This window comes from Hippopotamus amphibius, chromosome 3 (genome assembly GCF_030028045.1).
Source record: "Hippopotamus amphibius kiboko isolate mHipAmp2 chromosome 3, mHipAmp2.hap2, whole genome shotgun sequence".
NCBI lineage: Eukaryota > Metazoa > Chordata > Mammalia > Artiodactyla > Hippopotamidae > Hippopotamus > Hippopotamus amphibius.
This window is the reverse complement of record NC_080188.1, coordinates 139,091,839-139,114,059: the sequence shown is the minus strand read 5'-3', so window position 1 is coordinate 139,114,059 and position 22,221 is coordinate 139,091,839. Positions and strand designations below refer to the sequence as shown.

General features: G+C 35.7%; 1 protein-coding gene across 7 annotated transcripts in view; it reads right to left on the bottom strand.

The window, feature by feature from the left end:
* Positions 1–1,536: 1,536 nt before the first annotated feature.
* DCAF6 (DDB1 and CUL4 associated factor 6) overlaps positions 1,537–22,221 on the bottom strand; it is a 154,945-nt gene continuing 134,260 nt past the window's right edge. For all 7 annotated transcript variants that reach the window (XM_057726437.1, XM_057726434.1, XM_057726433.1 and 4 more), the window contains 5 exons: positions 12,625–12,763; positions 10,839–10,995; positions 10,189–10,277; positions 8,082–8,187; positions 1,537–2,001 (listed from right to left, as the gene is read on the bottom strand). In XM_057726437.1, the coding sequence (XP_057582420.1) occupies positions 1,937–2,001; positions 8,082–8,187; positions 10,189–10,277; positions 10,839–10,995; positions 12,625–12,763 (556 nt within the window). In that variant the 3' untranslated portion in view covers positions 1,537–1,936. The remainder of the gene's footprint in view (positions 2,002–8,081; positions 8,188–10,188; positions 10,278–10,838; positions 10,996–12,624; positions 12,764–22,221) is intronic.

The window sequence follows — 22,221 nt, the reverse complement described above, 5'->3', positions numbered from 1 at the left end:
AGGTCCCCCCCCCACCCCCCACAACAGACATTGGATCATGGAAGCAGCCAGGACTCATCAACTCAGCCTCTGCAGAATGTCTTCTCTTTGCTCCCTCCTTGACTGCTTGTCCGGCGTGCCCTGCTCCAAACTACACACACCACCAAAGTTACAAAATCGCTAACAGCAAGGGGCCTAATTCCTTGGACAAATACCACTTTTTAATGTTTGGGGGTTTTGTTGTTGTTGTTGTTGTTTGTTTTAATAACAGTTTTAGAGCAGTCTTAGGTTCCCAGCAAAATTCAGGAAAAAGTTCAAAATCATCCCACTCCCAGCTGCCCAGCCTCCTCCACCAGCAACATCCTGCACCTGAGTGAACAAATGCCACTGATTTTTCTCCTGCTGCTTTTCCTGCCAGAGTCACCCTTGACCCCCACTGAGTCCTGCAGTCTGCGCTGTCAGTTTTCCAGCACTTCTCTCTAGCACATCCCTGTTACTATTCCAGTGGGAGAAATAGTATTCCAGTTGCGTGCTGTAGTAGTCTTTTCAATTATTCTGCAAAGTTCTTCAATCTTTCATGTGGTCCTAACACAACCCCTGAGACATAGGTGGTACAAATATGACTACCTCCATTTTAGGGAAGAGGAAACAGAAGCCCAAAGATGTCAGATGGCTTGAGCAGGTCACATAACTATTTGGGAACCAGAAACTGAGACCCCGGCACTTTTTGGAAATCATGCAGTTGCCCTGTTTGTCTAAACCTCTAATTCCTTTCCCTTTGACCATTTAGCATATTCCTAATACGGATACGTATGTGTCCTGCCCAGGCTAAGAGCTAGATGTTTTGATGTCTGAGCCAACTACAGTTATTTTTTTCTCTATTCAGAAAACCAGTCTGTCTTCTTTCAGCAGCAGGTGTCCTTGGGCTTGCAGCCACCTTCCAGGGAGGAGCGATCCCTGGTCTCCACGTGGGAGAGGGATGCTTTGCTTGGCCACACCTGTGAGTCTATTCATGGCCCAGCCAGAGTGAGCAGCATGATAGTTTAGGAGACGGGAGAGAGAATGACTGAAGGGTTATGTCTGCAGGAACAGCGTCAAGTCATAACCTGTAAGACACGGACCTGGGTGTAGATGGCTTAAGTCAAGTGAAGATGGACACCTGAGAGGAAGAAGACCAGGAATTAGAAGACTGGATGGTCCATACTTTCAGTTGAAATCTAGAAGTTGGAGACAGGAAGGCCAGAAGCCAGAGCTCTCAGAAGTAATATGGTATGGGAGTATCCATGATGCTCTGGCATTGCTCGTAGCCTAACCCCTGTACTTGGGTAATGAGGGGCCACTAATCATGAGAGATGACCATTGGAGGTGGAGATAAAGTACTCTGGAAGGAGAAATGAAAAAAATCTCTTCTATGTGATTCTATCACACAGAAGTCAAAACAGAAACGATTATTAAATCTAAGAAAAGAACAGAAAGACAATCTTATGTTACAAGAAAAGATTTTGAATACGTGGGTCAAGGTAGCAAGGCAGTAAATAAAAAGTCAAATTCAGGATATCTTAAAACAACCATCTTCTTTAATTAGAAAGCAACAAACATGCAAATGGCAAGTGTAGAAATTTATTTGAACCAACATTTTCACTATAATGAAAATTACTCTTCAATATTGATCCAAGCTCCCACATCTGAAGGTTAGGGAAAATATTGCACTTTGCATTTCCTAGCACTCCTCATACACGGCAAAACGTTTTTTAACACATTTTGCTAGTTTTGTTTTATACACACTCCCAAATTCATGCACACAATCTTTCCAAACCAATGTTAGGTTATCCCCCAAAAGGGAAAAACTCCAAAAAACCACCACCTTAAAATTGCACTAAAGCTCTGTAAAGAAAAAAATATAATAAATGTCTTATACAAATTTCAGAACATCTAAGTGCTTGCCAGTAAGAGCTGATTATTCCTCATCCTCGTTTTCATTCTCCTGACCAGAGCCTTCTGATCTGTCACTCTCTAGCCGGTCTGGAAAACACCGATGTGAGACAAAAAGAAATACCTTTATTATTACAATTCAAATAATTTCCAATTATTTGAAAGCCTTTTATTTAAAACTGATTCAAATGTATATAATTCAAAACATCACCATGTAAAAATCAGTTCACAGCTGTGTGAAGAAAAGTTATTTTTGCCTCTAGAGACAAAGAGTAAAGGAAACACAGCACTGTTAACTTTGAATATTCATGTAATTCTAAAGATATAAAAGTTACAAAGAAAAAACCGTAAAGATCTTGATCTGTTGTGGTCTGCTGCAATGATTTCGAACTGTGCTCCTTAGAGTCCAGGCGCCCTAGGAGGGGTATCAGGTGTCACCAAGGGGAGTGAGAGGGAAGCTGTGCAAGAGAATCTGGGGCCCATTCTTGGGGATCTTTGTATTTCTGTTTATAAAATATTTCTTAAGTATCTGCTATGTTGCAGGATAATACAGTGGTGACCAAAGCAGTCATAGTCTCTGTCCTCAAGGAGCTTATCTAGACTGAACACTCAAGGGAGTGTACAGTTACAACCTGGCGAGCAAGCACAGCATGTCCTCAAGTTCCATGATTTACACTTGCTGTTCCTCTGCTTGGGACACCTTCACCTGGTTCTTTAGCTATAATGGTTCTGCTTACTCATCTCGATACAACTATTATTCCCCTGTGAAACTTTCCCCACACTTTTTCAAATACCCAACCTGTAGAATTATGAACTCCTTCCTTCACATTCCAAAATATTTTATAGGTACCATATAATGATGATTCTAATGTAATAGTTTATTCGCATATCTTCTCGCAGACTAGACTGTGAGCTCCTGGGAGGGTAGGAGTTATTTCTTTTATGTCTTAAGGGCCTAGCACAAGAGGTTCAATGAAGGTTTATCAAATAAATGAATATGAGTTTTACTAAGGTAAGATATATTACATTAGGGTATGTAAAGAAGACAACAGTATCAAATCACTACCACCACTAGGAACATTTCTCCAGGGTAACCTGGGGGGAGAAAAGGTTAGACATAAGGGAAAGAGTTCAGTCCCACTGTCAACACCAAGAGAAGACTGAATCCTGAGATTTTATTATCTGCAGAGGCTTAAACACTCCCACTGGATTCTAAGTCAGCAACACCAGTATATAGAAGGGATTGTATGTTTAATTGTCCAAGTGAATTAGATTAAATCCCCTCTATGCCAACTCTATTTCAATGTCAAACTAATGAGATTATGTGTGTATGATTTGTAACCTGAATTATACAAATTTTAGTTATTATAAGTGTTCAATACACAGTTGTAAAATAAATGAACAAAATAAGATTATAATAGACCTTCATAGGTCACTAAGGAATCTAAACACAGTGGAAGACTTTCTGATCAATAAAAGGCTACCTAAGGGGTGTTAGCATAAAATAGATTTCACTATTTTTACTGTGTGATATACTTTCATGAGAGAACAAAACATGTAGTTGCTATTCTGCTTCACTAGAGTATCATGAATAGGATACAACTGACGTACAGTCAACAAACCTATTCTGTCCTGTTAGTGGAGCATGAGGAAGCAGTATCAGCCTATTTCACAATGTGTAGGGGTGCCCATGAAGATGGGGAAATGGAAGGTTAAGAAGAAATGTCAGAGCCTTCAAATCAGCGAGTTTACAACAGACATTAGAATTCTGCAGAGTCCAACGTAAGCAATAAGAAGTCGAGTGAGGGCCTATAGTCTCTTATTTAGGTCACATAATAACTGACAGTGGCTTCTGGAATGAGGAAGAGGGCAGAACAATTGTTCTTTTCTCAAATCCTTCTCACTTAACTGCTGCAGAGTCATCTCTCAGAATATAAACACAATTTCTAACAATAAATTAAATGAAATCTTTTTATCCATAAAGTGCTACTGAGGTAGTAAAACTGTAAAGCAGTTCAACACTCACAAATCTCTGGTTGGCAATTACAGACCAAGGAGATCTAAGAACACTGTTCTTTTAAATGAAAACTAGAAATAATCACTTCTACATTCACTGTTTTCAAAAGCAGACAACACCAAATTGCTACTGTAAATAAGGTTTACATTTGTGGAAAGGTTCCTTCAATTCTGTGTTAGAAATATTTCCTCAAGAAATTGTTTTTGATTGGGAAAGACAAGATATGAAGAGAGATTAAGTTTGCTGGGGTGGGGGAAGGGGACAAGGGAAATATGAGCAAAACTACCCCAAGGAAACCTGTGTTCCACAAAAAAGAATCAATACAAGACTCATCATTAGCTAAAGATTTGATACTAGGAGTTCATTCATTCGCTCACCCATTCATTCACGAAACACTGACCGAGCAACTATTATGTGCTAGACACCGTTCTGGGAGCTAGATATCCAGCTGTGAATAAGACAAACTAGGTCTCCGGTCTTAATGAGCTCATTTTCTAGAGGAGAAAAACAGAAAATAACACAATGTATTTTTCTCCTTTAACCTGTGTAACAGGGCAACAAATAAAGAAATGAAGTTAGAATAAATACTCGAGGAAAATAGGCAGTGACCCGAGACTGACAATGACTGAATGAGGAGGGTGACTAGGGAAGACTCTTCTACGGAGGTGACACTGGAGCTGAGACCTCAATTGTACGTTCAATTATTAGGGAAGCTGGGGGGTGAAGCTGCCTAAAACGCAGAGGAAACAGCCCGTACAAGGTCCTAACTGTGCTAAAAAGCCTGATGAATCGGAGGAGGAGGAAAGCAGGCATTTATGGCTGAAAGCAGTGAGCGAGGGGAAAACTGGAATGCATCGATCAACTCAGTGGCTGGCAGGTCTAGGTCATCTGGACCAGGGTACGAAGTCAGGGTTTTATTTTAATATCAGTGCGGAGCCCCTGAGAATTTTAAGGGTGACATAACCTAATGTATGTTTTTAAAACGGTGTCAGGAGACTACGGCCTCTGGGCAAATCCTCCCACAGCCTATTTCTGTAAATAAAGTTTTATTAAAGCAGAGCTAGGCCTTGATCTACACATTATCTATGGCTGCTTTTGTACCACAATGTCAGAAATGAGTAGTTGCCACAGAAATCACATGGCCCACAAAGCCTATTTACTATATTTGGCCATTTAAAGAAAAAGTTTACTGACTTACGTTTTAAAAAGCTCCGTCCAACTGCACTGTGAGAATCAGACTGTATGAAGGTGACAGCAGAAGCAGGGAGACCAAGTTAGGTGAATATGGATTATGTTCTGGAGTAAAGCTACCATAATTGATAGAGTGAATTTGTGCAAAACTGGGGAAGTGCGTGTGAGCTCAATATGATGTTAGGCTCCACGCAGCCATCGTGGAGAACGTTATGGCTGTCCAGATGTACATGTGCCAAGGTTCAGAGGTATGAAGGGATGCTTCAGGGTTTATAAATCGTGGTAACCCCTTTGGACTCTATCCTAAGAGCATGGGTAGGCACAGGACAATTTTAAGGGGGGGAGTAAATTGATCAGATTCTAACATATTCTAGAAGAGTTTAGAATGGTTCTCACACTGTCTCTCCAAAGCCTGTCAAAGGTTCTAGGAACCTCAGAACTGACTTTCTCTCTCAAGAAGGCTGCCTAGACTAAGTCTTTAGTACGGCATTCATGAGAATAATTTTGGTTGCTTTTTTAAAATGCAGAAGCTCAATTCAATTCAGATAAAATGAACCAGAATCTTTAATGGATAGGAACCAGATATTTATAGTTTTAAAAAGGGGATTTAAAGTGCACTCTTTATTAAAAATCACAGCTTTAGCAGGAAGGAGGTGACTTCCCAGGAAGCCTTGTGGAGTAATGGAAGGGCTGAAGTATTCTGTGGCTCACTTGTGCGTCCATCATCAAAGTCTATTATTAACTTTCCTTCAACACAGACATTATTGTCCTTGGAATATATGACAATGAAAGAAGGAGAGGAAGGGAGTAGCTGACTCATCAAATAACTAGATATCAGTAAAAGCAGCAGAAATATACCCAAACTCTTGGGTACCTTTTTCTATCTAGTCTTTTACCTGAGAGAAACAAGACGGTGAATTAAGTTGACTAAACCGACTAGAAATTGTCTCTATTTGATTGCTGGCAAAAAGTAGTAGAAGGGAACATATTATAAAACATCTAATTCTAAAATCAAAGGATGGTAATAACTATTAGTTAACAAACTGTTGACACATTAGCACCTGTTTAAAATAGATTTCTTGCACAAAGGAAAAGAGAGTTAGCTTCCTATAGGAAAACTCATGAAGAGCCCTTCACCAGATGAACTCTTCATAAGAACATGCAAATTTTAGCTGTCATAATCAGAAAATGTTTTTCTTGTTCTATAAAATGCTGCCTCCTCAAATCTGAAATCCAAGTGTATTTTAAGGGTTACTGACTGCTAGTGAAGAAAACAGATCAAAAGACATTACGGTGATTAATAACATGGGAGTCCAAAGAAATACTACAATTAATTCTTTGCTGTACTACAAACATTTTCTGTTTATGTTTTAGATTTATTTTTTGTTTTGACCATTTGAAATTTTCACTCTTTCCTCGTGATAGTTAATATTTACAATTTGAAGGTTATTTTCTCCTCACCTCTTTTAATTATAGATATAAGGGCTTCTTTCAATTCTTCAGATGTACTACAATCTCTCTCCTCCAGGACTTAGACAAACGCTACATACTCTTTGTTTTGCCTGGAATACTTCTCTCTCCCTTGGAGGGGACAGCATGAATATAAAGATCCTGATGTGGGAATGAGTTTGATCTGCCCCAAAGTCAGAGAGGGCCAGAGCAGATGGAGTGGAGAGAGAAGGAAAGAATGGACTTGAAAAGCAGTTTGAGATCAGGTCATCCAGAGGACTGCATATTCATGACTTGAACATGTTCCTGCAAGTGAAATCTGTAGGTAAAAGTGAGTAGCGCATGGAAGCTAGTTTCAAATTCAGGCTTTACCATTTATCATTTATGTGACCTGGGGTGAGTTATTACAGATTATCTACTTTGTGCCTTAGAGGACTGGGACGGGGAGGGTGGGGGGGACTCGAGGGAGGGGGGGGAGTCAAGGGAGGGAGGGAATACGGGGATATGTGTATAAAAACAGATGACTGAACTTGGTGTACCCCCCCAAAAATAATAAATAAAAAATAATAATAATTAAAAAAAAAAACTATCTACTTTGTAAAGGGTTGGAGCTAACTGAGGATAAATCTGTGAAGTAACTGATAGTCTGCCTGATACATTACAGGTACTCTATAAATGGTGGTGGTGGTGATTATTAAATAATACCCAACATATGAAGAAATTTGTGATACCAGTAAAGTGATAAACTTTTTTTTTATAATGGATACTGGATATTTTCTATTGTTATGAACACAGGTTATTCCATTCCTTCTTGAATATTAGTTGTAACATATGCAATTTTGTATCTGTGGCACTGAACCTCACAGTTTATCATCTAAAACAAAAAAAAATTGAAAAAACAGCTGTTTCAACCTTTGTAGTAACACACTGCATTTATTTTTGTCTGGGCTATGATTGATTTTGACCAAATCTACCATTAAAGGGTACTTACTACAACAGATCTTAAGGTTTATGGTATGATCTTCTACTCTGAGAAGAAAAGCACATCTGATAAAAGTTTTCAAGTGACTTCATCTTTTCATTTTGACACTTTTCAATAAAGTTGGCTCATGGGGATATAAATTACTATACTGAGATCAAGAATTCATAGAATTCCTAGTTCAAAAGTTAAGCTGCCTTCCATGCACCTGCTCCCTCTGAGAGGACTTAATATCAGCAAGAAATAAACTTCTCTTGTGTTTAAAAAAAAAAGTTAAGCTGCCTTGGTTTTCTAATTTAAGGAAATTAATAAATCCTATTATATTATATCATATTACATTATATTTTTTGGCCGTGCCATACAGCATGCAGGGTCTTAGTTCCCTGAACAGAGAAGCTTGGAGTCCTAACCAATGCACCACCAGGGAAGTCCCCCACCCCCCTTTTTTAAGTATAAATCCCTTTAAAATAGATCTTAAATAACAATGTTTTTCAAATATAATAATGATTTTAATAGTATACTGACAGTTCTTACCAGCTCGAATATGATTCAGTGAAGCCAACATCCTCAACATGAAAGAGGCTGGAACTGTAATGGTATTTCTAGTCTCTTCCAGCATGAGTTCATTTCGAGTTATAACCTATGAGGCAAGTTAAATTACCAAGTCAAAGATCATAGAGTAACTGTACCTTTTCCTTAGAGGTTAGGAGAATTGTAAAGAATTAGCAGGAACTACTTCACTCTTCATATATATCTATATATGTCTATATCCGCCAATGCCAAGTAATCAACTTGCATCTGACAGAGTTAAGATCAGAGAACACTACTCTTTCAATTGGCAGAAAGACAAAGGTCAAACCTTGAGGCCACTTAAAAGATTTAAAAATTCAATTTATTTTTACTTATAATTTGTTTTCCAGAGCAGTCTACTTTGTGTCCACTTATTTTCCCCTCTAGCAGAACTGATACTTTTAGTGACAGAGTAGCATTAAATTATTATCCCTTGGTCACTTGGGTCCCTTAAGAAAATTGTCACCTTGACTGAAGCAAAGTAATCTTAAAAAAATCTTTGGATAAGAGTTACCAATGAATTGTGTCTTAAGTACCAAGAACAGGATTAAATGAACATCCATGAACACCTATGGATCTAATGTATAAACACGAGCAAAAGAAAAAAAGAGGAAAAGCAAAGGGTATAGCAAAGGAAAAACAGGAAGAAAGCAACGAAAGCATGAGAGGAAGAAAAAGATGCCAGCCTGATCAGCCGTCCCCCAATGATATTACAACACATTTTCAACTCATTAGGGTGCCGTCCCACAGGACCCTTTACACCCCAACCTGGCTTTTTAGTCCAACTGAGCTAATTTCTTACGTGTCCTCTAGGTTTCAGCACATCGGTGGTGCATTTACCTTATAGTAACTTGAAGCATGCTGATCCTTCTGTCTCAAATGTTCTTTGCCTGCCTGGTAAACTCAGTCCAATTCTTATTTCCTCTGTGAAGACCTTCCCGTCCCACCTACTCCATCTGCAAGCACAGCTGTTCCTTTCTAAAACACTGTGTGTACATCTCTGATACGGACCACACTATATTCTCAGTCCAATTCTTATTTGCTCTGCGAATACCTTCCCATACCATTCACTGCATTTGCAAGCACAGCTGTTGCTTTCCCAAACACTATATGTACATCTCTGACACGGACCACACCATATTCTAGTAGTTTATATGTCTGTTTTTCCTGCTAGTCTTTAAGTTCTGAAGCAAGGGTTCATCTTTTTAAATTCAGCACTGTGCCTGACATACACCAGGTGTTTTATATATGTCTATTAAATGAGTTAAACATATATGTGGGAATTTCACTGTGAACTGTCAACCTTGGTCTAGAGAACTAGTTTTCCAACTCACTAATATGTTTAGCGTTGAACCCTTATTTTATTGTTTTAAGGGGGGGTAGTATCAACCTTAGTTGCACTCACCTCCTCAGAGAAGCTCAACAATTAGTTAGTAGCTGATTAATGCAATGGATCCTTATTTTCATAAGAAATCTTATACGGAAACCCATAAATGAAAACCCTGGTTAGAGTTGAGGAGAAATGCCCAGAGTTTGGCTTTCATGTCATCCATCTTCTGCTCCCAATCCTGTAAAAAACCTAGAGCTTCAGAGAACTCAGTCTGAAAACTACTGATGTAACAGTAGCTTCAGAAGCTGAGGAAATCTTAAAATATAATCATAAAGGAAAAGACTCTAATTTTTTCTGCTACCTATTTGGCTATGATTATGGAGAACCGCTATAGTAAAACTATTTTCTTAAAAGGACATAGGTTTTCTTTTTTTTTTTTTTAATGATTCTTCATTGCAATAAGCACAAATAGTCAACTTATTTTTCTTAAACTACAATACATTTGATCAGTTACTAATAATAATCAATATTCTAATTATCAAAATAATATTTCAATTTTTACCTCTAGTATTGCAGGTAAGTTTCATTCTTAACTTTTTCTTAAAAACTGACCTCATTAAATGAATTAACTTGTTTTATGTTACCAACTAATAACAAAATGAGCTGCTTTGATTCTTCTTAAAGCGGCATTTCAGGAACAAAGTGAAATATGTTCTGTAATAAGTATAATAAAAATCTTACTTCATCAGCAAGTTTTCGGTTAAAAATCCTTGACTCTTCTAGTGGTGACCAGATCTTTATATCATAATCTATGCCAGACGAGGCTAGAACTAGAAATAAAATGTTCACATTACTATAAAGCTTAGAAACATGCCATTAATTCGTGTAAATATGTAATGTACACATGTGCATGTATGTATATGTTAACTGAGAATATTCTTTTGAAGACTTCCTAAAAGTTACCCTAGAACACAATTTTAAGACTACCTTGAAGTCACTCACTTTTTTTTTATTTACTGCTCTTTTATGAGAAACATGGGCAATTGCAAATGGAAGGCAACAAGCAAGCCAATGCTCCTTTTTTCCGGTAAATTAATTCAGACGTGAAGATTAAAAGGCTTGGAGGTTCAATTTGGTTAAGTAGTGCAAAGTTCAATCAGCCGAACCTGTCACAGCTGATAGAACTATTAGGAGAATAAACTCTTTAACCTATTTCCCCATATTTTCTGCCAAAAGAAGTTTATAAGTATTTTTTGTTTTAAACCCAAGAAGAGCAACACCTGACCCTAGAGGCTGCCTAGCAGGATAATTTGGATTATTCTTATATTAGCAAGTAGAGAAAAGTTGAAGCTAATGATTTCTAGCCCTTGCCTAATAAAAGGTCATCTTACTTGGGTCAAACGGGTGTGGCTGCAGGCAGTTTACCACGTGATTATCAGCTTCCAGAAGCATTAAATGCTCAGCACTGTGACGATCCCAGATGAAGATATGGCCACAGTCAGAACCACTCATTACAAAGTTAGTACCCCAGAAATTGGCTTCTTTTATCTAAGGGTTAAAAAAAAAGGGAAATTTTAAGAGAATTCAAACCAAAGTTATTGAAAAAGATTTATTCTGTTCTCAAGTTAAAAAAAATTAATTGGCTTAGAAAAAAAATTGAAGAGAGTCTTTGTCTTCTAGTATATTGAAATCATGATAGAGATTCATCAGCAGGGATAAAGTGGCAGTAAGTAATGAAAAGTCCCCCACAAAGACAGCGATTTTGCTTTGCTCCATGTTACATTTATAGTGCCTGAAACAGTACTTGGCACACAGTAGGTGCTGAGTTAATAACTGCTAAATGAATGAATGGGATTTCTGGGTTTTGAATGGTATAATGGAAACTTATATACATGTTACTGAACTTTTCAAAATCAGTTCCATTTTAGCTTTTACAAGATAATAAAAACAATTCATAGAAAAAAAAATGAATTGTTCCCTCCTGTATTTTGCTTTATGCCAAAAGAACAAAAAGTGCCAATCTTTTTATTAGCTATTAGAAGCTCTCATAATCGAGAAGGAAAGATATAAATATATATTTACTTTTATGAAGCAATGAGACAAAGGATATGTTAGAATGGTTATGATGGAATTTTTCAGCAGATGCATATGAATGAACCATCAAAATTCTTTGTACTTCAGATCAGAATTTTTGGAATCATTTTATGTGCAGCTGCTACTTTGCTATTTTTGGCAAAGCAAAGGAGGGGAGCCAATTCTGTAGTTACTTAGACTACAATACTTTTATATTAACGTCTTTTTTTTTTTCATTCTTATCCCTAATTATTTTCATCCAAAATTTTAACCAGCAAAATGCAAGAAATATAAATTGGTTATTTCTATTAATAATAGTTTCCAGAATGATTAAATTATCACTACCAATGATATCTATAGAGAGAGCTAATTATTTCCCCATCCCAAAGTTACTTTTTGCCTTGACGCTAAAGAGTGCAGATTAAGACTGATTCTGTAAATACTTTTTGATAACTCAACGAATATATGAGAACACTTTCTAGATAAGAATGCTTCAGAGTAACAGTTATGTTAATCACTTCACATGATTATCTTAGTAAATAATTAGTATTGCATTGGGTGTATAGACTTTTGGGTTATAAAAACTTGAAGAGACCTTAGAGATCATCTGGTCTATTCTTATTTCACGGATGAGGAAATTAAAGTCTAGAAGGACAAGGTGACTAAAATAAATCTTTACTTGTCAATCTTTAAAAAAGAGTTATAATTAACCTGACTATATTTTGCAATGAATCTGGATTTCATATATCCAAATCTTTCTCTCCAAAACCAACAAAGGGCACTAATATGAACTAAAAAAAATCTACCAGGAAAGTAGACTGCAAGTGTGAAAGAGCAAAAAAGAAGCAATGATTACTTGTATGAGCTAAAATTTTTAAAATTCTACAACAGTTCCTTAGTAGGGTAGTTTCTTATAAAAAAAGATGGTCTTTCACAATATATTATAGGATGAAAAGAACTATGTTTGGGTAAAGAGATAATTGTGAAGGTGCAATAATGTCATATTAGAATCACACTGGCATATATGAAAATAACCATTATGGAAAAAAAAATTCATATTATGAAACTGCAGTTCTTCCAAAGAATGTCATGAGTATATGGTACCATTGTCCTGGAGTTGCGATGGCCCTTATAAACCATCTTTACTAGTGGCCTTCTAATGTTCAAAGTATCCAATTCCTCCATTTCTTTCCGTTCTTTTCTCCGCCTGAAGAACTCCTGAATTCGGGCAACAGCAGAGCGTCTATGAATTACATATTAAAAGAAAAAACAGAAATAAGTAAAAAACATTCACAGGCCACTACAGGATGTAAATGAGCAACATTAAAATACAGTAAAGTCTAGAAAATATTTAAACTAAACATTATCTCAATAAGGCATCCCCAGCCAAAAGCATAAAAAGGCAGACACAGCAGTGAGACTACATCAGACTAGTTGAGTTACTAAAACAAAATGTTTTAGTTAAGAGATCACTTGGAAATTTGGTACTGGTTGAGAGAGTAAAGGAAATAGCATGCGACACACTTTTTAAAGGGCTACTTTATAAAAACATAATACAGACAAAATTAATATGCAATTTACTACAAATAAAACCTATTCAATATTATTTCTCCTCCCCATATTAGGAAATGTAAAGGCATAAAGAGAAACCAAAAGAAGAAACTAAGGTTAACATATAATTGCAGTGGATAAACTTATGTTTTGAGATTCTGTTCTCAGCAAAGAACAGACTAGTCAAGAAAAAGAGAATATCAATATATATACATATAATACAAGAATCTTCAAATAGAATCTATTCTATGTGAACTCCATACTAGAGTACAGATTCAGAGCTAATGAGGCTGATTTTACTCTCCTAAGAGCTAAGTTGGTTACAAAGCTAGAGAATGAAGAACAATGGACTCTTTTTAAGACTGATTTAACACATATTACTCAATAACTTTGTTACTTTGAACTTGTTTTATAAAACATTATATTTTGCCATATAATAGACCAAAAATCCAAAATATATAAAGTGTCTACAAATCAGTATGAAAAATGAACACTATAATAGAAAAGAGGTAAAGGACAAATAGGGAAACTACAGAAGAAAGAGACTGTTAATAACTATACAAAAAGATGCTTAGCCTCACTAATAATAAGATAAAAACAAAAACAAACTGATTTTTGTGTATGTTTATCAGATTAAAAAATTTTTTACATCTATCAGAGAGGCAAGAATACAAGAAAATAGGGACTACTGGTAGGAGTTTGAAAGTTTTAATATATAAAAAAGTGTACTATTTTGTTGTAAACTGTTCACTGAAGTAGAACACATATACAGGAAGGTATAATCACAAATGTGTAGTTCAATGCATTTTTGCAAAATAGGCCCATGTAACCAGTACCAGTATTGAGAAATAGAAAATAAATAGAATTCCAGAAGTCTCCCTGTGCTCCATTCCCATTATTACGCTCCCCTTATAGGAAACCACTATTCTGACTTCTAACATGATGCATTAATTTTGCCTGTTTGTAAACATTAATTAAATGGAATCATATGATAAGATATTTTGTGTCTAGCTTCTTTAGCTCAGCTTTACATTTGTAAGATTCATCCATGTTGAATTTAGCTCTAGTTCATTCATACTCTTTATTGTAGAGGACTACTTTGTATACATAGATTATAATTCATTTATCCACTCAACTATTGGTGGACATTGGGTTGTTTACAGGTTTTGATTACTTAAGTTGTGCTTTGGCGAAAATATGTACATATTTCTGTTGAGTATATATCTAGGAGTGGAACTGCTGGACCACAGTATGTGCGTGTGGTCAGCTTTAATAGATACTTCCAATTTTCCAGAGTGATTATAGCAATTTATAATTCCACTGGCAATATATTAGTGTTCCAGTACAATATATTTTTGAGGAGAAATTAAATAATATCTATTAAAATTTAAAACATGTATTTGCTTTGATGTAGCAATTTTATCTTTTAAAAATGTATGCTGTAGAAAAACAAATATGCAAATATATACATACACACTATACCTATATATACAGATACATACATATTCACTGCAGTACCTGAGAAACACTGGAAATAATCTAAATGTTTTATTCATAGAAAGGATAGGTTAAATAAATTATGGTACATCCATACACTGAAATACTTATGCCACCATTAAAAACAATAAGATCCATAAACAAAAACATGAAAAATGTCAGCATTATCCTACTGAATCCACAACATAGGCTAAAAAATAATTCATAGGGGAAACATTTGTATATACACAGAAAGAGTCTAGAAAACCAGACACTACATTGTTAATAACACTTTCTAAAACAATTACATAATACTTATGTATCTTATAATAAAAAGGTATTTTCCTTTTTATAAACTGGTATATTACAAATTCTAAAAGCTTATTTAAAAAGCGTTTTAAAAACTTTATCCTATGCTATATGTACTTTTTAAAAAAAAGGGTCCAAAATTTTAAGCTAGAAATCATTAGAAACTACCACACAGAAAGCTGACTATCTCTTTCTGATTGGGAAATGATAAACGGGAAGGGTTAAGAGTCCAAATGCTCTCAAAAGAAACATAATTAATATGATTGAAGCTCTCTCTCTCTCTTTTCTAAAGTGGAAGAAAAAGGACACTCAATCAGTTAAAAAATATGTGATTAACAAACTCTTGCTAAGAAAACAGAAATCTAGAAACTAACACCATATTGTAAATCAACTGTACTTCCATAAATTAAAAAAAAAAAGAAAGAAAAAGTGGAGTATCAGGTAGCAGAGCAAACAGAAATAATCTTGCTGATAAACCAAAGGCCTTATTAGGAGCTATAAATGGAAAAAGAAACTACACGACAAACTAAGAATTACACAAAAGCTCAAATCATTTAAAACAAGATGTGTGGGCAAAATTAAAGCTGAATGAGTAATATGACGATAGTAATTAAGAATTAGTGAGGATGGTACCAAATCATAAGTGTTCATTTCACTTAAAAGTTTGCTCTAGAATATGGTCTAATTTACTGCTTAATGTTTATTTGGCTTAACCATCCTGATAAAGAATAATTCTGAAATATAGATCTCAAGCTATGCAATTTGTATTGTACAGTTTAGATCAAAGATTAGGGCACCTACCACTATTCCACTGCAGGAAAATGATCTAAAACAGAAAAGAAAGCTTCAAGTGCACAAATTTCAAATTAGAAGATAAAAAGTGACAGTAGATGCTATATATAGTCAGGTAATGTCCAACACAGCAAACAGTTCTAAAGAAATGAATAAACTTAGAATGAATACATTGAGGGGAATTCCCTGGCAATCCAGTGGTTAGGACTCTGTACTTTCACTGCCAAGGGCCTGGGTTCAATCCCTGGTTGGGGAAGTAATATCCCACAAGCCGTGTGGCCAAAAAAAAAAAAAAGAATACACTGAAACCGCTCTCCTAGAGGATATTTCACACGAAACACTAGAAGAATATAAGATGTTGAAAATAATAAATTTGTAATTTATTACTTTGCAAATTTAATCAAATTAAAATTAAAATGATACATACATATGAAGAAAACAAATCAGCAAATATTTATTAAAAGCCTACTATTTGCAAAATTGTTTTTGAGACTATTATTAACTCTTTCATATGCATGATAGCTTATGTTAATTTGGCACACAATTTTAAATTCATAAAAGATACTATAAAGTTAAGCAAGCAAGGAAAATTTCAGAGGTAAACAATAAGTAGAGTGTACCCTCCAACCCAATGGAGGGTAAAAAAATGAAAAAAGCAAAACTTAGGAAAAAAAAAAAAAGAAGATAAAAATCTTAATCCTAAAAAAGACAGAAAAGTTAAAAAAAAATTAGGTAAACCAGGATAACTACAAGTAAAAAGTTGGAAACAAGTCCAAAAACAGCCATGATAATAATAAACTTAGAGACTAAATTCACCAGTGAAGAAAAAAGAGATTGTCTCAGACATACCTAAAGTATGAGGACAAGCAAAGGTTTTAGGGAAAAGGATATTGTGTAAATACTAATCAAATGAAAGGTGGCATAGCTACAGTAATATCAGACAAAACAGACTAAGATAAAAAGTAGTATTAAACGTAAAGAGGATTACTAAATATATAGTAAGTTCAGTTTACTGGGAAGATATAACAATTTAACATATACTCACCCAATAAAAAGCCTCAAACTGCATTAAAAAAGAAAACGATAGAACTATAAGGAGAATCAGACATATACACCATTATAATAATGATTTCAATACATCTCCCTCACTATTTTATAAGTCAAGCTAGCAAAAAATATAGATAATCTGAACAGCACAATTAACAGTCTTAATCTAATGGTCACATATAAAATTCTATATTAAAAATTAAAATCATATGCTTTTCAAGCACACATGAAACATTTACAAATTTATCGTGTACAAGCCCACACAGCCAGTTTCTACAAATTCCAAAGTATGGGTCTAAACCAACCATGTTCTCTGACCACAAATTAGATGTTAATGGAAAAAAAGCTGAACCTATACAACTAAAAAGTTAGAAAAAAACCACAAAGGAATTTCAAATAATATTAGAAGGAAGGAAATAATAAAGAGAGAGAAAAAAGTAGAAATATAAAACAGAGTTAACAAATATGAGAGAAATCAACAAAGCTAAAAGTTGTTTCTTTTTCTTCTTCTCTCTTTTTTTTTTTTTGGCCAGGCCACACAGCTTGCAGTATCTTAGTTCCCTGACCAGGAATCAAACCTGGGCCCCTGGCAGTGGAAGCATGGAGTCCTAACAACTGGACTGCCAGGAAATTACCAAAAGTAGTTTCTTTGAAAAGAATAACAATATTCTCAAACATCATCTGTCATGATAATGGAGAAAAAATTAAGGGGGTTCAAAGAAATAATGTTATGAATAAAAAGGTGGCTGTAACTAAAGACAGCAGGAATTAAGAAGACAATCAAAATACTACAACAAATTTGAAATTTTAGATGAATTGACAAATTGAAAAAATCCCCTAAAACTGACTAAAGAAGAGATCGTTCAAATAGTCCTATAATTAAAGAATTGAAATAATCCTTAAAAACTGTACCCCAAAGAAAACACCAGTTCCAGATGGTTTCATAAGTAGGGTCTACTAAACTTTCAAAGAAAAGATCATTCCAATCTTATACAAGCTCTGGCAGAGAAAAGAAAAAGAGGAAATATTCTTCCACTCATTCTCTGAGGCTAATGTAACTTTTTAACAAAAATAGGGTCATGAGACTATAAGAAAGGAACTTTGTTCAGAATATAGATGCAAAAGTCCTTCACAAAATATTAGCAAACCAAATCCAACAACATGTCCAAGAGATAATGTATCATGACCAAGTTAGATTTATCTCAGGAATATAACAATTGTTTAATTTGGTTCCACACGTAAGGAGCTTGAAGCCCCACTTCAAAACTAATAAGTAAAACCTGAATGCACTGAAAAATCAACAACTCTTCTTGGAGAGGGGAGGACACCAAGTATCACAGGACTCTAGTATGCGTCCCCTCCCCAACACCTCACCACATTACTAAAGACCTATTTACCACAGTTCCTATTAACTAGGAATCATATATGGTTATGAAAAAAAAATTATAAGGCATATCAAGTGGCAAAAAACACAATCTGAAGAGACAGCATCAGAACCAGATTATGGGAGGGATGTTGGAATTTTCAGACCAGGAATTTAAAACAACTATGATTTGGGACTTTCCTGGTGGTCCAATGGTTAAGACTCCACGCTTCCAATACAGGGGTTGAGGGTTCGATCCCTGGTTGGGGAACTAATATCCCACATGTTGCACCTCCTGGCAAAAAAAAAAAAAAAAAGGGGGGGGGGGTCCTTCTGTTACTGAGTCCAAACTCACTCTGCTTGCTGCATGACAGGCCAATAAATTAGGAGACAAGGCATTCAGGCAAGGAATACGACTTCACTTGGAAAGCCTGCAGACCAAGAAGATGGCAGACTAGGGCTCCCCTAGAAACCATATTATTGGGGTCTGGATGCCTGTTTCTTTTATAGAATCAGAGAGGATAGTAAAGTAAAAATGCAGAATAGAGAGGGAGAGATGGGGAGGAAGTAGAGGATAAAGGACCATCAGTCTCGCAAAACATCTCCAGGAATGGCCAACCTTGGGGAGAGGATGTGTTAATTTCTTCTTTCTTGCAGCCATTCACAGGTGGGTAGGGTTCCCTGAGGCAGGCCATTATGTATGATTATAATAACAAAGCAACACAAGGGCTAAAGTTAAAGAAACAGATCCAACATAGAGTCAAAAATTGGCTCTTCCCTGTCACACTTCCTGCCATCAGCATCCTCAGACCTCCCCTGTCCCCTAGACTACTGCAACAGCTCTCACAGCTTCCTGTTGTCTCCCAACCCCAACCAGCTTATAAAGCCTCCTCCCCCAACACTTGGGGAATTTGTATTCAGGGCTCTCATTCCCTTTTAAAAGAATAAAAAAATAAATAAAACAATTATGATTAATATGCTAAGGGCTCTAATTGACAAGGTAGACAGAATGCAAGAACAGATGGGCATTGTAAGCAGAGAGATGAAAATCCTATGAAAGAAACAAAAAGAAATGCAAGAGATCAAAAACACTAACAGAAATGAAGATTACTTTTGACAGGCTTATTAGGAGACTGGACATGGCTGAGAAAAGAATCTTTGAGCTAGAGGCTATATCAATAGAATCCTTTAAAACCAAAAAGCAAAGAGAGCAAAGACTGAAAAAAACAAACAGAATATCCAAGCACTGTGGGATAACTGTCAATACAAAAGGTGTAACATAAGCATAATGGGAATATCAAAGTGAGAAGAAAGGGACAGAAGAAATATTTGAAACAATAATGACTGAGAACTTCCCCAAATTAATGTGAGACACCAAACCACAGATCCAGGAAGCTCAGAGAACACCATGCAGGATAAATGCCAAAAAAAAAAAACTATACTTTGGCATATCACTTTCAAAATACAAAAATCAAAGACAAAGAAAAAATCCTGAAAGAAGTCAGAGAAAATAGAAAATCATACCTATAAAGGAATAAAGATAAGAATCACATCCAACTTCTCCACGGACACCAGGAGACAAAAAGAGAATACAGTGAAATAAAGTGTTGAGAGAAAAAAAAACCCAAAACAACCAACCTAGAATTCTGTAAGCTGAGAAATTATCCTCCTAAAGTGAATGAGAATAAAGTCTTTCTCAAACAAAAGTTGAAGGAATTTGTTGCCAGTAGACTTGCCTTGCAAGAAATTTTAATAGAAGTTCTTTAGAGAGTGTTGCAGAAATCGAACCCACGAGAAACCAAGCACCATGCTCAGAGGGTTGGAGAACTCAGGTTTATTGAGCCAGCAGACCCAGACGAGGTAACGCTCCAAAATTCTGGGCCCCTTTTTGACCCAGTCTTCTCCTTTTATAGGTTAAGACATATAGTTACAGTTGACACTAACTGACTGGTTACACAGTTTCTATAAGTTACAGGTGGTTACAGATCGGGGGGGGGGGGGGGGGGGGGTGCTAAGGGTTACAGGACCCGGGAGTTCAGACAAAGGTGAGCAGAGGCAGGAACAGTATATTTTATACTTATCCAATCATCTCTATGCAATTATTAGTGGGCAGGGTTCATACATAGCAGGTCTCAAACTACAGATTTCAAATCTCCCTCATCAAGAGAAGGAAAATAATAATAAAGTTCAGAAACATGACATAAACAACAGAAGGGCATCAAAGAAGGAATGAGTGAAGGTAAAATAAAAGCTTTTTTCTTATTCTAACAAATAACAGTTTGTTCAAAATAATAACAGCAACGATGCATTCCATTATGCATGCATTTATATACATATATGCTTATGTATGCTTACATGAAAGTGAAATGAATTACAGCAATGATACAAGGGACAGAAAGAAGGAATTAGGATTCTGTTATTATAAGGTACTCATACTATCTATGAAGTGGTATAGTGTTATTTGAATTAGCTGTAAATTTATATTGCAAACTCTAGGACAACCACTAAAAGAGGTAAAAAAAAAAGAAGTACAAATGCTATGCTAAGAAAGAAGAGGAAAATCAAATGATATAAAATGCTGAATTAAAACCACAAAAGGCAAAAAAAGAGTGGAGGACCAAAATAGGAACAAAGAACAAGGGCAACAAATAGAAAACACCAATGAATATGGTAGACATTAACCTGACACTATATCAGTAATCACTCTGAATGTCAATGTTCTAAATATCCTAATCAAAAGACAGAGACAGTCAGAGTGGATCAAAATATACGATCCAACTATCTGCTGTCTACAAAAAAAAAAACCTCACTTTACATATAGACTTCCATAGAGTAAAAGTAAATGAATGAAAATATATATATACCATACTAACACCAATCAAAAGAAAGCAGGGGTTAACTATAATTTTTTCAGAGAAAGCAGGCTTTGAACTAAGCAAAGTTATCAGGGGTTAAAAAGAGCATTACATAATGATAAAGGAATCAACTCTTCATGAAGACATAGCAGTCCTTAATGTGCATGTCTAACTATAGAAGGTCAAAATATATGACACAAAAACAGAACTGCAAAGAGAAACAGATGAATCCACTATTATAATTGGAGACAGTTAGACACTGAATATATTATAGTGAATGAAAACATTTTGAGAATATGGAGAAAGAGTTTAAATAAAGAATCCCTTAAATAAATGTATGATTACATACATACATCTGTCCATTCTTCTCATTTCCCACTGCTATCACCTTAGACTGGATCCCTCATCATTCTCACCTGGCCTATTGCAATAGCCTCTTATGTTGTCTTGCTGTTTTCAATTTTACTCTCTTCCAATCAGCCATCTATAAAGCTGCCAAAACGATCTAAGATATAAATCTGGTCATGTTTCTCCCAAGGTGGAATAATTTCTATAGCATTCCACTGCTCAAAGAACTGATTTACTCACTCATTCAATAAATATTTACTGTTTAATGAAAACATATGGTGTTAATTTATTTCTTAGAAAATTGAATCAGAATCCCAAACAGCATACAAGCAAAAAGAGGCAGCCTATATAAGGACATTTTAACAGTATATAACCTTTAGCCAAAGATGTTTTTTTGCTGAATATACTGTGAGTGGAATATAATTTTTTGTTCAAAACTGAATTTGTGTGCATTGAACAATTCTCCTATTCCCCCTCATCCCAGCCTCCAGAAGCTACCATTCTACTTTCTGTTTCTAATGTTGCATCTTAACATTGGAAAAGACTGTTACAAATTTAAAAGCTTTAGGTCCCTTCAGCCCTCTAATTAGCCTTTCCAATGTCCTCCCAATTCTCAACAATGGGGGCTCCAAGGAATATTGGCTCTTCCCAATCTTCCCTTTTAATTGGCTTGGAGAAACATTTCTCCAGATTGGGGAATCTCTTCCAGTCTTAACTGACACGGAAGCCACACTCACTGCTCAACCCACTACTATAAAACAGCCCTGCCATGGAGTAATAAACAATTCAAATAGTGGGAGTCTCTAATGAACCTCAAAGAGGTTCCTGTCTCTGAATCTATTCCTTCTTGTTTAGGCTGTTTGAGAGATACACACCCTTCTCTCTTTAGTTCCTCTACCCCTACCCTCTTATTAGACTAAGACTTCTCAGAGAAGCATCATGCTGCAATTTCTTTCTCCC